The sequence below is a fragment of the Suricata suricatta genome, chromosome 8 (assembly GCF_006229205.1).
Source record: "Suricata suricatta isolate VVHF042 chromosome 8, meerkat_22Aug2017_6uvM2_HiC, whole genome shotgun sequence".
Classification (NCBI taxonomy): domain Eukaryota; kingdom Metazoa; phylum Chordata; class Mammalia; order Carnivora; family Herpestidae; genus Suricata; species Suricata suricatta.
Genome location: NC_043707.1, coordinates 33,436,214 through 33,451,046, shown reverse-complemented (window position 1 = coordinate 33,451,046; position 14,833 = coordinate 33,436,214). Strand labels below are relative to the sequence as shown.

Below are 14,833 nucleotides of genomic sequence, written 5' to 3'. Positions count from 1 at the left end.
TTTTGTGGTAACAGTTAATGGTGGTGTATCTTTTCTTCCTACAGACTTTTAACTATATTTTATAGACTTTTATTTTTTATACAGACTTTCTTGCTTTCTGCTTGAGACCAGGTTAATGGTATTGTTAGAAAAATACGACTTTTTCATGGCACATAGGGGAGAAAGCAAACCAAATGTTCTCCCTGATTTTAAAAATAACACATATTTTTTTTATTATTGGAAAAATTCTGGTTTATCATTATCTAGTGTTTTTTTCTAGGTACTTAGAAATATGTGCATGCCTTAAAAGAATAGGTAATGTTATATACATCCCTACTTGTCCTTTGTGGGGAGAAAATGACTTTGGTTAAGTTTGTATCGAGCTCTTTATCTATCCTTCAACATAAACGGTTTTTTTCTATGTCCTAGAAATTATTCAGAAACACGATTTTCACAGTTGCATTCGTTATATTCCAAGATACAGATGTATCTTAAATATTTTAAGTTTTTAGCCTTAGTTTAGCTGTCTTCAGTTTTTAGAAATTTAAATACTATCCTTATAATTAAATTGTTACCTGTATTGGTGGTAATTTTCTTAAGATACTCTCCTAGAACTAGAATTAGTGTGTCCATGACTAGGATCGTGCTGTATTCATTTCCACGTCTAGAGCAGTGTACTAGGTCGAGTCATCTTGAACCGAATTCAATGGGTGATGCAGGAGGGCCTTATTTTGGTGTGCGGTCTTCCATCACGTGTTTTCATGTGTTTAGTTGCTCTTTCTTTATTTTATTTTTTGCAAATTAACCATTCAAATATTTGCATATTCCATCCATTTAATAAATGGTTCATCTTTTCCTTGTTTTTTTGAAAGCACCGATTGTATAGCTTATGAATATTAGTCTGGACACTGCAGTGTTTTTAACAGTACTGTTGGTATGCACCAGAGAACAAAACAGATGGGGACATTTCTGTTATTAAAGGTGGTTGTAAACATACGGGTTTTTTTGTTTTGTTTTGTTTTGTTTTTGCTTTAGACTGTGTTGATGTCAATGTTACTCCCGATAAAAGGCAAATTTTACTGCAAGAGGAGAAGCTTTTGTTGGCAGTTTTAAAGACATCCTTGATAGGAATGTTTGATGGCGACGTTACCAAACTAAATGTCAGTCAGCAGCCACTGTTGGGTATCGAAGGTAAGAAAAAGATACAAGTATATGGACAACTTCTGGAACCCACGGCTGTTGTGATACTTTCCTTTTTTTTTTTTCTTTTTTTAATGTTTACTTATTTATTTAGAGAGAGAATCTCAAACAGGGTCTGCCCTGATAGTGCAAAGCCCAGTGTGGGGCTCGATCTCATGAACCATGAGATCATGACCTGAGCTGAAATCCAGAGTCGGATGGACACTCAACCTGCAACTGTGGGCAGGGGCCCCCAAAATCTCTGAGAGAATGTGTCACGCTTGGCACTATAGATGTCAGGAAATTGGATGTCAGGGAATTGGATTAACAGGAGAAATGGGAGGCATATTTGGCACATATGGGGATGTGTTCTTACCAAGAGCCAACTGTTTTTCTTTAATAAACACTCCCGATCAATGCAAGCCTTTTGTTAATCTCCAGAGTTCTGAAAAAAGTTGATTCTGACCACTTTTGCCCATTTTTTCATTTATTTTACGGAGTGGGGAAATCCTGGGGGCCCTCATGTTGCCATTTTCCTACCCATCACCCTTGTGCCTTCTTCACCCGAGTGGCATGTGGGAATGAGCGTCACCACAAAGCTGATTCGGGATCTGTAGTAATAATATGTACAATCATTGTTTTACTGCCTGGTCATACATGATCAGCCATTTAAGTAGTCGTCGTCTTTTTTATCCAAATCAAGAGCAGCTGGGACATCTGGGAGGGGGATCAGTGTTGAGCCCTAGCTGCCCAAGGGGACAGAGGGAAGAGTTGGCATTACCTCCGCCCCCATCTCCCCTGTCACGGCCAGATCTCCTTGGGATGCACGCTGTCTTCTCTCGGCTAGCCTGCCCCGATCCCCATGTCTGTATGTGCAGAGATGGTGGGTGCCCATCAAAGTGTCCTCGGAGCGGGGAAGACCAGGGCTGCTGAGGAAGCTGAAACTAGGGTTTGGCCGAAAGCTAAGGTGACAGATGGCAGTTGTTCCCAGTGAGAGGAGAGGTTCTGGAATGTGGCCTTTGTAAGCTGAGGGTGCGAGAAGGAAGTATGAGGGGCTGGGATCCTGAGCAGCTCTGTCCTAAAGTTTCGAACACCCCAGGGGTGGGGAGGGGTTGATTTGGAAGGTAGCAGGCCGGCTGTGGTTTTGATAATCAGGGCTTAAGGTGGAGGCGAAGGTCCCGAGGGGTGGAGTGGAACAGGAGTGCAGAAATCCAGACAGTAGAGTGGTGGAGCTTGGCTTTGGATGCGTTGGGCGCCTACCAGCCCTGGCCATCCGCTGCGGAGGGCACTGTGGACGTGGGTGTGTGCGGGGATGGAGTGGAGGGTGTTCGGTTGTATGTGTATGTTTGCATAGGGGCCACTTGGCATTTCAAATGCACACGCTTTGCCAGATGCTAGCCTGTAAAGAGAAGCTGCTCAAAATGCCGGTGCATCTTGAAGCACAGCTGAGCCAGTGCGCCCTTTTGGCCACTGTACTGAAGACGGAAGCAAACCAAAGCGTACCAGCCCTGTGGTCAAGACATACTGGCCGAGGGAGCACCTGGCTACCCCTTCTGCTTCCGGCGCCCCCCAGGGGCGACCATCTTCCTCACTTCTGACACCACATCTGCTTTTAATTTGTACTTTTTTGCGGTTTGTTTCTTTCTCTCATTTGTCAGATTCATCCATGTCATATGGCAACTCATTCATCCGTTCTCGTTGCTGTGCAGCGTTCCGTTGCAGTTATTAAATGCCATGGTTTATTTGTGGACAGTTGGGTCGCCAGGGCCAGAGCGGCCGCGGACGTCCCTGTGTGTGGCTCTGGAGGGCGCGGGTCTGCCAGGAGTGTGGTGCCAGGTCACAAGCCTGCGCTGTGTTCAGATTTAGGAGCTACTCCCATACCGATTTCAGTACCACTAGCAGCATTTACACTTTCCTTTTGATCATCTCCGCGAACTTTTGTCATTTCTTGAATTTTTACCCATCCTGGTGAGCATATGGCAGCAAGTCAAACTGTGGTTTCAATTTGTTTGTCCCTTACGATTAACGTAGAACCAGTGTTGTATGTTCAGTCAGTCATCTCTAGATCCCTACTTTGGTAGAAATACACTCTTTAAAGATTTTTAAAAAATGTTTATTTTTGACAGAGGTAGACAAAGAAAGAGATACAGAGCACAAGTAAAGGAGGGGCAGAGAGAGAGGGAGGGTGAAGCAAGCTCCACCTTCTGAGCTGTCAGCACAGCGCTTGACACTGGGCTTGAATTCACAAACTGTGAGATCATGACCTGAGCCAAAGTCAGACCCTTAAGCGACTGAGCCCCCCAGGTGCCCCTAGAAACACCCTCTTAATTCCATTTCGCTGTAGCCCCTGATTCTCTCCTCTGCTCATATCTACTCAGGTAACTTGATAAAAAAGCCTTCGGCGGAAATGGACAAGCCTGTGCCAGAAAAACAGGATGAGGCAGCTTTGTTAAGGGGAGGGGAAGCGAAGAGGGCAGTGACCATTTCCAGGCTGAGAGAGACCTTTTCTCTTCGGCACACGACAGAGACTGAGTCTCCGGGCCCCAAGACCACCGAAGCGAGACGGGTTTCCCCACGACAAAAGAGACCCATCCAGGGTGCTGGCGCTTCAGACCCCCCGAGCTCCGGGAAGCGTGGCTCGGGCACAGACTCATCTGGCCCTGGCGGGGAGACGACGCGTTCACACCAGGGCCCCGGGGACTGCAGGGACGGAGTGGAGACGGAGCAGGAGATGGAGCACAGCTGCACTTCGGCCGGCCCAGGGGGAGGGCTCGGCACCCCAGAAACGGGCGGTCAGTGGGGCGGTGGCCGTGCAGCAGGCTCCCACGGAGACAGGTTTTCACCGGGAGACGCGGAGCCTTCAGAGAAGTTGCCCGAACCTGCACATCGCCCTGCAGACATGAGACGCGGTTCCGGCCGTGAGGACGGTGCGCGGGAACGGAGGGTCGTGCCTCCGCCCGCAGACGCGTCCCCAAGCCCAAAGCGTTTTAAAAAAGATGGCGTCCCTTCGAACCCTGGCATCCCTCAAGGGTTGGGGGCTGCTCAGAACGCGTCAGAGTCTCAGGTTGACGTAGCTGTTAAAATCGCTAAGAAAATCGTGCCCCTGGCCTTTTCCATGCGGTCGTTAGCGGCACGAATACAGCGGTTATGTCACCAAGAACGGCCGCGAGAAGGCGAGCAGAATTACCGGAAGTTCAGGGCGAAGATCTGCCCCGGAGAAAACCAAGCCGCCGAAGATGAACTGAGAAAGGAGATAAGGTATTGTTCTTGCGTAGGAGTAGTTCTGCACACGTTCGTGAGCTGCTGTGAGGGGAGGAGGCTGATCCTTCCAGGCTCTGGCTTCGCTCCTCTGCCGGGCGCTCCTCGTCCAGTGTGGGGCACGTGTGGGGCCCTGGCCCCGGGGTTCGATCCTCTGGCTGTCAGGATGGTCCTTCCTGGGAGCCTCCTCTGCACCAAAGACGTGAAGCATCCCAGTGTCATTCTTGCCCAAGCTTCACTCTTCTCCTCTCCCAGCCCCCCTTTCTTCTGCTTTCTCTATGCTTTCTAGAAGATTCTAATTTGGGAGTCTGTTTCCACTCTACAGATTGCTCATTAGCCTTACCGGTCTGTCCTGGGTGATGCTTTTTTCCATTTATCACCTTTTCATCTTGCCCCTCACATGCATCCAATTAACTTTCTTTAAAGAGCCTTTTCTCTGTGGAACTTTGTTTTTTTATTTTTTACTTATTTGTTTTTATTATTACTTTTTAAATTTTTTAAATGTTTTTTTATTTATTTTTGAGAGACAGACAGCACAAGCAGGGTAGGATCAGAGAGAGAGAGAGATACAGAATCCGAAGGAGGCTCCAGGCTCTGAGCTAGCTGTTAGCACAGAACCTGATGCAGGGCTTGAACCCACAATTGTGAGATCATGACCTGAGCCAAAGCCAGACGCTCAACCGACTGAGCCACCCAGCACCCCTCTGTGGAACTTTGAAGAATTGTTTCCTTAGATTTTCTTAGTGCATCCTTTCCATTAGTTCAAATTAATCAGGGCCTCCTCCGCCCCAATCTCATTCCTCTTGCCCAAGTTTCACAGTGACTCCTCCCTGCACTGAAGTCATGGCGGTTTCAGTGAACATTGCTATTTCCCGTGAATCATAAAAATTTTTTTTCTAATGTTTATTTATTTTTGAGAGACATACAAAATGTGAGCGGGGGAGGGGCAGAGAGAGAGAGAGGGACAGAGACACAGAATCCAAAACAGGCTCCAGGCTCTGAGCTGTCAGCACAGAGCCCGACATGGGGCTCGAACCCATGAATCGTGAGATCAAGACCTGAGCCGAAGTCGGACGCTTAACCAACCAGCCACCCAAGTGCCCCTCCCATGATTCATTTTAATGTGTATTAGGAAAAATTAGAATGCGTTATCAAACTTGTGATTTTCAGGAGATTGCATAGGGTAAGGCTAAGGAAAAAAGGGAGTCAATTTCAAGCAATCTGTTAATAAAATCCATAATAGAAAACACTGGTCCCCACCACTTCCTTGACAATAATCATGTACAACATTGTGACTTCTAAAAATGATGACTTCCTTGAAATAATTAACTTTGATCTTTTTAAGTGTTGTATGTTCTGTCTCAGTAGGTAGTGAAATGTGCTGTGTGCTGTACACAGAGCACCTCAGTAATTACATTGAAACTTTATGGCACTTTTGGTCTGGACCGCACAGGCTTTGCCTAGTTTTGATGATCAATTCTTCAACAGCAAGCATTATTTTAGGTAAATCTCTTAATATTCATAGTGCCTAGCTTACATTGAGAAAGATTTTTTAGGAAAACCTATTTAGGAAATAGTTCATTTATTTTTTCCTTAAAGTTTATTTATGTTGAGAGAGAGAAAGAAAGCACAAGCAGGGGAGGAGCAGAGAGAGAGAGAGAGAGTCTTAAGCGTTGACAGTGTGGAGCCTGCCTTGGGGCCTGAAATCATCAACCAGGAGATCATGACCTGAGTCAAAATCAAGAGTCGGACGCTTAACCAACTGGGCCACTCAGACACCACAGGAGATAGTTCCTTTAAATTGTGGGGGTGAACCTGTTTGGGTGGGGTCTGGGGTCTGTGAAAGCTGAGGGATGCAGTGAAGAGCCCGTCCCCCCACCCTGCCCCCCTGCTTCCTCACACACACGATCGTGAACTCCTGCTTGATGGAGAAAGACCTGTATGGTGCCCAAAATGCAAACTAATTATGCTTTCTCTTTGGATTCTTTTTTTTTTCTTTTTGAGAGAGAGAGAGGGAGACTGCACACATAAGTGGGGAGTGGGAGGAGGAGAAAGAGAGAGAGAGAGAATTCCAAGCAGGCTCCTGGTTCAGCGCAGAGCCTGACGCAGGGCTCCATCTCACAGACCCTCAGATCATGACCTGAGTCAAAATCAAGAGTCGGACGCTTAACCGACTGAGCCACCCAGGTGCCCAATTCTTTGGATTCTTTTAGCCTTCTCAGTGAGTGACATCAACTAAAAGCAGTGATTTTAGGGGTGTCTGGGTGGCTCAGTTGGTTGAGTGTCCAACTTCAGTTCAGGTTATGATCTCATGGTTTGTGAGTTAGGGCCCCGCGTCAGGCTCTGTGCTGATAGCCCAGAGTCTGGAGCTGTTTCACATTCTGTGTCTCCCGGTCTCTCTTTCCCTCCCATGATCATGCTCTGTCTCTCAATGATAAGTAAATGTTAAATTTTTTTAAGTGAATTTAATTCAACAAATATTCATCAATCACCTGTTATAGTAGTTTTTGAATTTGGGGAACACGAAAGAATCGCTTAGGAAGCTTGTTGAGAAAGCAGAACCCGTGGCCAGGCTCCCGAGATTCTGTTTCAGTAGACGTGGTTGGTGGATCGTGGGTGGGGAACCCAGGAATCTGCATTTTTGTCAGGTACCCCAGGTGCTCACGTTGAGAAATGCCAATCCACAGTGGGCCGGGCATTGGCATCTGGCCTTCAGTGCACGGCTGCTGTATCGGCCCTTTGTTCTGAGCTGTCCTCCTGATACTTTTTCCCGAGACATGTCCGGAGTGGAAGATGAGGCAGTGATTGAGATACTGTGGTAGCATTTACCAGCTTTTGTGTTTCTCTTTTGAGTTATAGCCAAATACAGCAAGTTGTACAGTTTTGTTTCTTCATTGGTTGAGCCTGATGCCGTTCTTTAAATTTACGGTGGGAGATACACCTGCAGAGAGAGAATGCCAGCATCTTCAGGCCAGTACATGTTCTTCCCATGGGGACTCTACCCGGGGAACCAGAGCGCAGCATCAGCCAGGGACGTGGTGTCAGTGCTGCTTAGGGTGTATTATAGCTCATTTGGAATCTGCTGTAGGATCCCTCCTTTGTGATCTTGGAGGCTGGACTGTGTGAGCATCTCTGCTGGTGCACTTCAAGACATGGTCAGTAGGGGGCAGTGGAGGGCCACTGCAGCCTCTCCCCTTGCTTCTGGCTGCCCTGGTCTTTTTCTCCTACAAGGCAGCTGCCAGCAGGAGGCCCAGCCCTGCTCGCTCACTCAGCTCCCCTTGTGTTTCTTAGCTTAGTAATTAATTACCTTATACTAGTTTACCATGGCTGGTTGTGAATTTCCCCTGTTCAAATCACTGGTGTGGTTTTTGTGTCTTGTTTGGACTTTGCCACAAAATCATTCCCAGGGAATGGTCGCAGGAGACATGCCTGCAAAGACAGGGTTTGGAATTAGTTTGGTCCTGACCTTGGACTTGAGCTCAGTGCTGAGCTCCTTGCCACTAGGAAATGGGAGCTTAGTAATCCATTGCGTCCTGTTAGACTGTCACCCTCCGTTGACTGTGGCAGAATGCTGACCAAAGCAAGTGCCACGGGAGCCTGGGCAGGTGCTGTGGTGTGGAAGGGATCTTCCTTGCTGCACTGGTGCACTCACAGAAAGAAAGGACCATCTCAGGTCTCAGCTTGAGTCACCATCTGAGCACCACGGCGCTGATCTTCATGAAAACCGATTGTCACAATATTTAGTTGTGTGGGGGATAGAATGGCAGAGTCAGTTTCTCATGTGAAGATCAGTGGTGTCTGTCTTCTCTGCACTGACACACATAGGCATGAACATATTAGAATATGAAGCCACCCACCAAAGGACCCGGTGCTGAGCTTGGCAGATAGAAGGATTGATACCCAGGATTGGTGAAAAGGTACTTTTACACATTTACAAATCTAGGGATTTATTGTACAGAAATACCCCCAGAATAGAGTGGATTTATGTCTGTGAACTTCGCTGCAGTGTTCACATTACTCAACATGGAAGCACCCAAACTGTCCTTAGTAGAGAATTTGTCGGACGGGTTCCAGTATGTGCTCACAGGGAGCTCCCACATGGCCACTAGGAAGAGTGAAGGAGATGTGCACGAATGGGTCTGAAAAAGCACCGAAGGTGCATTGTGAGGTAAGGCCTGTGGAATTGCATGAAGAATTATGATTCCATTTTTTTGTTTTTTGTTTTTGTTTTTTTTAATTTTTATAATGAGAGAGAGGGCAAGCAGGGGAGGGGCAGAGAGAGGGAAACAGAGAATCCCTCCCAGGCTCCACAGTGTCAGCACAGAGCCCAGTGTGGGGCTTGAACTCAAAAACCCTGGGATTATGACCTGAGCCGAAATCAGGAGTTGGACACTTAACTGACCCAGCCAGGCAGGCACTCCCATTTCTGTTTTTGTTTTTTTTTTTTAAACATGTAGACAAAGGTGTGGGAAGATCTACGTCACATGAACAGTAGGTACTAACACCGTCTCCGGGGAGCTAGATGACCGAATGAATGACTAATGGTATCTTCAGACAGTGGAATTATTAGGGCCTTTCTCTAGTTTATGTATCTGTATTGCTCATTCTTCTGTTATAGTCAGAAAAGTAACCTTTTATAAATCACGATGTCTCCTAATGAGCATTTTCCACTTGCAGTAAAACGATGTTTGCAGACATGGAGATCATTGGTCAGTTCAACTTGGGATTCATAATCACCAAGCTGGACGCGGACCTCTTCATCGTGGACCAGCACGCCACGGACGAGAAGTACAACTTCGAGATGCTCCAGCAGCACACTGTCCTCCAGGGCCAGAGGCTCATCGTGTGAGTTCCTTCTGGCGTTCAGACGCTCCAGTGTTCTTGCACCGCTCCAGCCGAAGACCTGGAAGCAGACGTGTGTGTGTGTGTGTGTGTGTGTGTGTCTTTTTTAGCCACAAGCATCCCTATGGCAGGTTTTTGTACTTTTCATACTGTAGTCCTGGCTGCCATTTCCTGAGTGCTTCCTATGTGCCAGGCTCTGTTGAAACCACTTACATGCATTAGATTCATTTAATCTTCTCAAACCTACGAAGTGGCTGCTCTTACCGTCAGCTCTTCACGGGCGATAAAAAAAAAACAGAGGCACAAGAACACAGAGGTTAGGTGACTTTCCCAAGTTCACACGGCCAGCGTTCTTTATTTACCAAGCCCTTCACCTCTGCTGGTTGGCCAGGAAATCTCTCTGATGAAGGCCAGTTTGTGATACATAACGTGTCTGTTTATAGCACCTAGAATTTAGGTGTTCAGAAGGGCGGCGCTGCCTTTGTGTCCATCCTCAGCTAGCGTGGGTCAAGTCCAGTGATTAGTCGCTGTGGAACTTGGTATTTCTCTCTCCTTTGCCAATGCCTGTTTTATGCTGACTGCTTCACAAGGCAGTGGGACCGTGTGTCATGTAGACCAGAAGTCTTTTCTTAAGCCAAGTGATAAGAAGAAGTGGATTTTAAATTGGGAAATTCAGCGACATAGAGAAATACACTGAGATCCAACAGGAGTAAATACTGGCTTGAAATAACAGTCACTCAGCTGAGAAAAAGCACCAAGTTTACAGAAAAGTCTATTTCCTATAGAATGGTCGGATTAGTTTATTTTCAGTAGATGTAAATGGTAATAGTAAAGACATTTATTTTTTACGTTTTTCGTGTATATTTTTGAGGGAGAGAGAGAGACGAGCGTGAGCAGGGGAGGGTTAGAAACAGAGAAACACACAGAAGCCGAAGCAGGCTCCAGGCTCCAAGCTGTCAGCACAGAGCTGGACATAGGACTCGAACTCACAAACTGCAAATTCATGACCTGAGCCGAAGTCGGACCTGAGTCAGGTGCCCTGTGTAAAGAAAGACATTTAATAAGCTACTTTATCATACTGGATTATTCCTGCCTTTTTCACAGGGATCTTTTACTTTTTAGCCATTTTGCATAAATAAAGTCTCATTTGTGACAATTCAGGTCAGCCCAGGTAATCACCGATCACTTGGGGTCCCAGGTGGCTGGTGGTCCAAGGATAAAGGCCACAGGTCCTTCCTTCCTATAAGGCCTTGTGTTGTCTGGCCCTCCCTGGGCCCTTCCCTTCTTGTTCTCCATGCTTGAGCCACACCGGCCATCTCTTTTTCAAAACATTGACAAGTCTGATGAATTCCTATGTGGTCATTAAGAAGAAGGAAGTAGATCTTTTGCATGTGGCTCCGGAACATCAGTGGTCCATCCTCGGGCTTTTCCACAGACTTGTCCTTGCCTAGAATGCTTTGTTTCTGCGCTCACCCCCCATCCATTGCCAGATAATGGGCGCTCACTCCAGCTCTCAGCTCAGAAGCCCCTTTCTCAGAGACCTTCCCTGACTCCTGTCTCCAGGTCCGTCTCACTTGCTCTGTGCTCTTAAGGTGCTGCTGGGTGTCTCTGCCTCCCGATTAGCAGTGTACTTGGTAATTATAGTTTGTTTGCTTGTTCAGTGTCATTCTTCCCCACTGGTCTCTTACTCCATGAGGGGGGGCGACCGGACCTGTGTGTGTATGTGTGTGTACGCACACTGTCCCATCTCCTGCCCTTATGAGTTCCAACTGATTAAGCACTCAGTGAACCGGGAGGACTGGTGGACAGGTTGCTGCCCAGCCGGATGGCGAGATCAATAACACAGGCTCAGAAGCGGCAGGACAGCAAAACATGCTCTGTATTCTGCTTTCAGGTGCTCGTGATGACCCAATCCAGCTTTTCACATGGTCTGTATTGTGGGAAGGAAAAATAGCTATATTTCTGTGCTGTATTATTCTCTTTAGGGACTGGATTGAGGGAAGCGTGGGGCTGTTGGGGTGGGATGGCACACTGAGGAAAAACCAGCTGCTCTGGTGGTCGTTTGAACTTAAAAAAAAAAAAGAAAGAAAATTAACGGGAAATTTTTGAGCAGTTATATGATAGGAAAGGCATGTGGCTGAATAAAGTGTTGTTACTCACATTGCTTTTTGAAAGGAATTTAAAGCAGCACGTACTGGCTTTGTTTCATTTCTGCTTTACAGCCAAATGTTTGACTTCAAGACTGGGTTTGAATCTCTTCTCTGTTTTTTCAGACCCCAGACCCTCAACCTAACTGCTGTCAATGAAGCTATCCTAATAGAAAATCTGGAAATATTCAGAAAGAATGGCTTTGATTTTGTTATCGACGAAGCGGGTGAGTGACCAGGATGACAGGATGGTGTCCCATCAGGGCCGGGAACAGTCTTCGAGGTGCCCTAGATCAGTGTATTTGATCAGAGACAGAAACGGTTCCCCCAAAAAGCACTTTGCCTCTGCTCTGTCTTCAGTGTTCATTCCAGGTAGGCGTCAAATGAAACGTACTTTTCGAATAACGGAGTCTTCTCCAAATTTTATTCTTCCAGCTCCGGTCACTGAAAGGGCTAAGTTGATTTCCTTGCCAACCAGCAAAAACTGGACCTTTGGACCTCAGGACATCGATGAACTGATCTTCATGCTAAGTGACAGCCCTGGGGTCATGTGCCGGCCTTCCCGCGTCAGACAGATGTTTGCCTCCAGAGCCTGTCGAAAGTCTGTAAGTAAACCGTGCTCATCTGCCAGGGCCTGCGAGGCCTGCTCAGGCAAGCCGCTGACCAGGCAGGGCTGTGGACCGTGGCCGTGACTGCCGTGGGTCATCTGTGTAGCACGGCCGCATCCTTCTCTGCCAGTGTGCCATGTGAGCTGCACGACTCTGTGTTCTCTCTGACCTCTAACCCGTAAATACTGTGACGTTTCCCTATCGCCGCTCAAGTTGTCCTGGAGGTGGTTGTGGTGGTGGCCAATCAGCCTGATGTCAGAGTAAAGCAGGTGCGTCTGGGTCCACTGAGCCCTGGGAGCAGCCGGGCTGCCCTTGCTTCATTAGAGGCTCCGCCTAGGTGCTGCCCAGGACACAGGGGGACGAGGCCGATGAGTCCTCGCCCTTACGGAGCTTATAGTTTAGTGGGGAGGAAGAGACCTAAGGGAAAGTAATAACTTCCGATACCAGTAGGCCCAGAAAAGAAATTAAAGCAGTATGGGGACAGAAAGTGGCCTGGTCCCCAGGGAGAGTAGCTGAGATTGGGGATCAGGGAAGGGCCATCTGAGGAGGCAGTATCTGGGCTGATGCCTGGAAGGGGGCATAGAGCCCCTTGGGGAGAGCTCTCCATGTAGAATAAAGAGCAAGTGCAAAGATGGGGCGGGGAGGCGGGACATTGGAGCCAAGCCAGAGACTGCCTGTGATCGGAGGGGGGCCGGGATGTGAATGCTGGGGACCCACACGGGATCTTGGGATCCTGGTGGGGACCAGGGCACTCATGTGGAAGGCTGGAAGGGCTGAGGTGCAGGCTGGTACCTGCAGGTGGGGGCGACCAAAAGGAACAAGGCAGGTGGCAAAGCAGCAGCCCGCTTGCCTTTGGGGGGTGGGGGGCTGATTGGGACGTGTTGTATTTGAGGCCCACCAGGCTGTAAGTGCGAGTGTCTGCAGACGGTCAGGGGAAATGTCAGTGGCAGAGCCCAAAGCTTGGGGGCACCTCGAGCCTGGGGATTGGATGAAGTCCCTCCAGGGAGGGGTGTGGGGAGGATCTGACTTCCAGCCACAGGTATCTCTTTGATGAAGACCTAATGTTGGCGCCCCCACCCCGGGGTCTGTGAGCAGGAGGCAGCGCAGACTGGCCTGTGCCAATGGCCCTGCATTTTAGAATCCTGCCTCAAGGGGACTCACAGACCTGCAGAGCCATGGGCCACCATTCCCTCCCTGGAGATGTGGGCTGGAGATGCAAGCTGAGTGCTGTTTCATCAAGGGGAGGCAGGGATAGGAGCCTGGAGAGGAGGGGGAGAGGAGGAGGACCCTGGGCAGAGGGCATGGCCAGCACCCGGGTCCCAGGGAGGTGCTTGTGTAGTGCACCTGGGCAAGAGGAAAGGGGCAGGTGCCTCAGGGGCCTCTGGAGGGCTCAGTTGGATAGGCATCGGACTTCGGCTCAGGTCCTGATCTCGCAGTTTGTGCGTATAAGACCTGTGCGGGGCTCTGTGCTGACAGCTGGGAGCCTGGAGCCTGCTTCAGATTCTGTGTCTGCCTCTCTCTCTGCCCCTCCTCCACTCGCATTCTTTCCCTCTCTCAAAAACAAAATCAAAACATTAAAAAAAAGAGGAAAGGGGATGCCAGTGTGCTGGAGAGGTAGGGAGGGCTGTAGGCGCAAGGCCAGTGAGGGCCCAAATCGGGTGATGCACGTGGGCTTTGACCGCTCTGAGAGGCAAGTGCCAGGAGGGTGGGCTGTGTGATCTGACAGCCTTTGAAAGTCAGTCACTGGCCGCTGGGTGGGGAACAGGTGGAGGGGTCAAAGGGTCAGCGGGGAGGCAGGTGAGAGGCCCTGCAGTTGCCAAGGTGACAGATGGGTCAGGGCGGTGGAAGGGTGGCCGAGACTGTTTGCATCCTGGACAGATTTGGGCAGTGTCTCTACCAGGGGTGTGCTGCTGTGAAGGAGGGGCCGGACTTCACAGAGAGCTGGAGGGCCGAGAGACCAGAGGGTGGGGCTCCTCAGAGGAGGGTTTTCTGGGACCGCTGTTTTTGAGTTGTCATCATGTCCATGCTCATTCCAGAGAAGGACAGTGCTGGAGAGATGCTCCTCTGGCCAGAGCCCGTACAGCATTAAACCGTCGTGTCTCCCACTCAGGTGATGATTGGAACGGCTCTAAACACAAGTGAGATGAAGAAGCTGATCACCCACATGGGCGAGATGGACCATCCCTGGAACTGTCCCCACGGAAGGCCGACCATGAGACACATCGCCAATCTGGATGTCATTTCTCAAAGCTGACAACATCACTTGCTTTCTAGGATTGTACATTTTATCACAGGTTTTGCTGTTTTCAAAAGCAGGACTTTAACGAGTCAGCTTGTTTCTGAATTAACCTGTTTAAAAAAAAGTTAACCAGATCCACTAGAAATGATCTTGAGAACCTTGTCAAACCACGTGGAGCGTGGCTCGCACTGGTTTGTGTCCTGCACCAGAACGTGTGTGCGCCTACAGGCAAGAGCACATCAAACAAAACTAGGAAGAACGCTTCGAAAGTCACCTGGGCCTCTGTTGCTGCGGCCTGAGGTATCTTAGTCTGCAAGTGTCAGCCCGCAGTATGATTAAATTCATAAAGGTTTAATTTTATAAAATTGTGGTCATTTTGGGTTCAGGTTTGTCCACCCTAAGGCACATTAAGTTAAAAAAAAAAAAGAATTAAAAAAAACCCCAAAAAATCAAGGGAGATTCCCTGCCCAGCTGGAAGAAAATGGCCAAGTAGGGCCTGGGGTAACTATTTTTAAATGTTCCCCAGCAAACATCGTTCATATGCAAGGGGAAATAAAAGATTGATTTTTCTATAACTTTAA

At 48.4% G+C, this 14,833-nt stretch overlaps 1 protein-coding gene across 2 annotated transcripts in view; it reads left to right on the top strand.

Moving 5' to 3' along the window:
• PMS2 (PMS1 homolog 2, mismatch repair system component) overlaps positions 1 to 14,833 on the top strand; it is a 26,722-nt gene extending 11,889 nt beyond the window's left edge. The window contains exons 10-15 of one of the 2 annotated variants that reach the window (XM_029947055.1): positions 1,015 to 1,170; positions 3,537 to 4,416; positions 9,094 to 9,261; positions 11,532 to 11,632; positions 11,841 to 12,010; positions 14,124 to 14,833. In XM_029947055.1, the coding sequence (XP_029802915.1) occupies positions 1,015 to 1,170; positions 3,537 to 4,416; positions 9,094 to 9,261; positions 11,532 to 11,632; positions 11,841 to 12,010; positions 14,124 to 14,267 (1,619 nt within the window). In that variant the 3' untranslated portion in view covers positions 14,268 to 14,833. Of the gene's footprint in view, positions 1 to 1,014; positions 1,171 to 3,536; positions 4,417 to 9,093; positions 9,332 to 11,531; positions 11,633 to 11,840; positions 12,011 to 14,123 lie in introns of those variants that run through there. The other variant, XR_003911720.1, reaches the window with a different exon arrangement.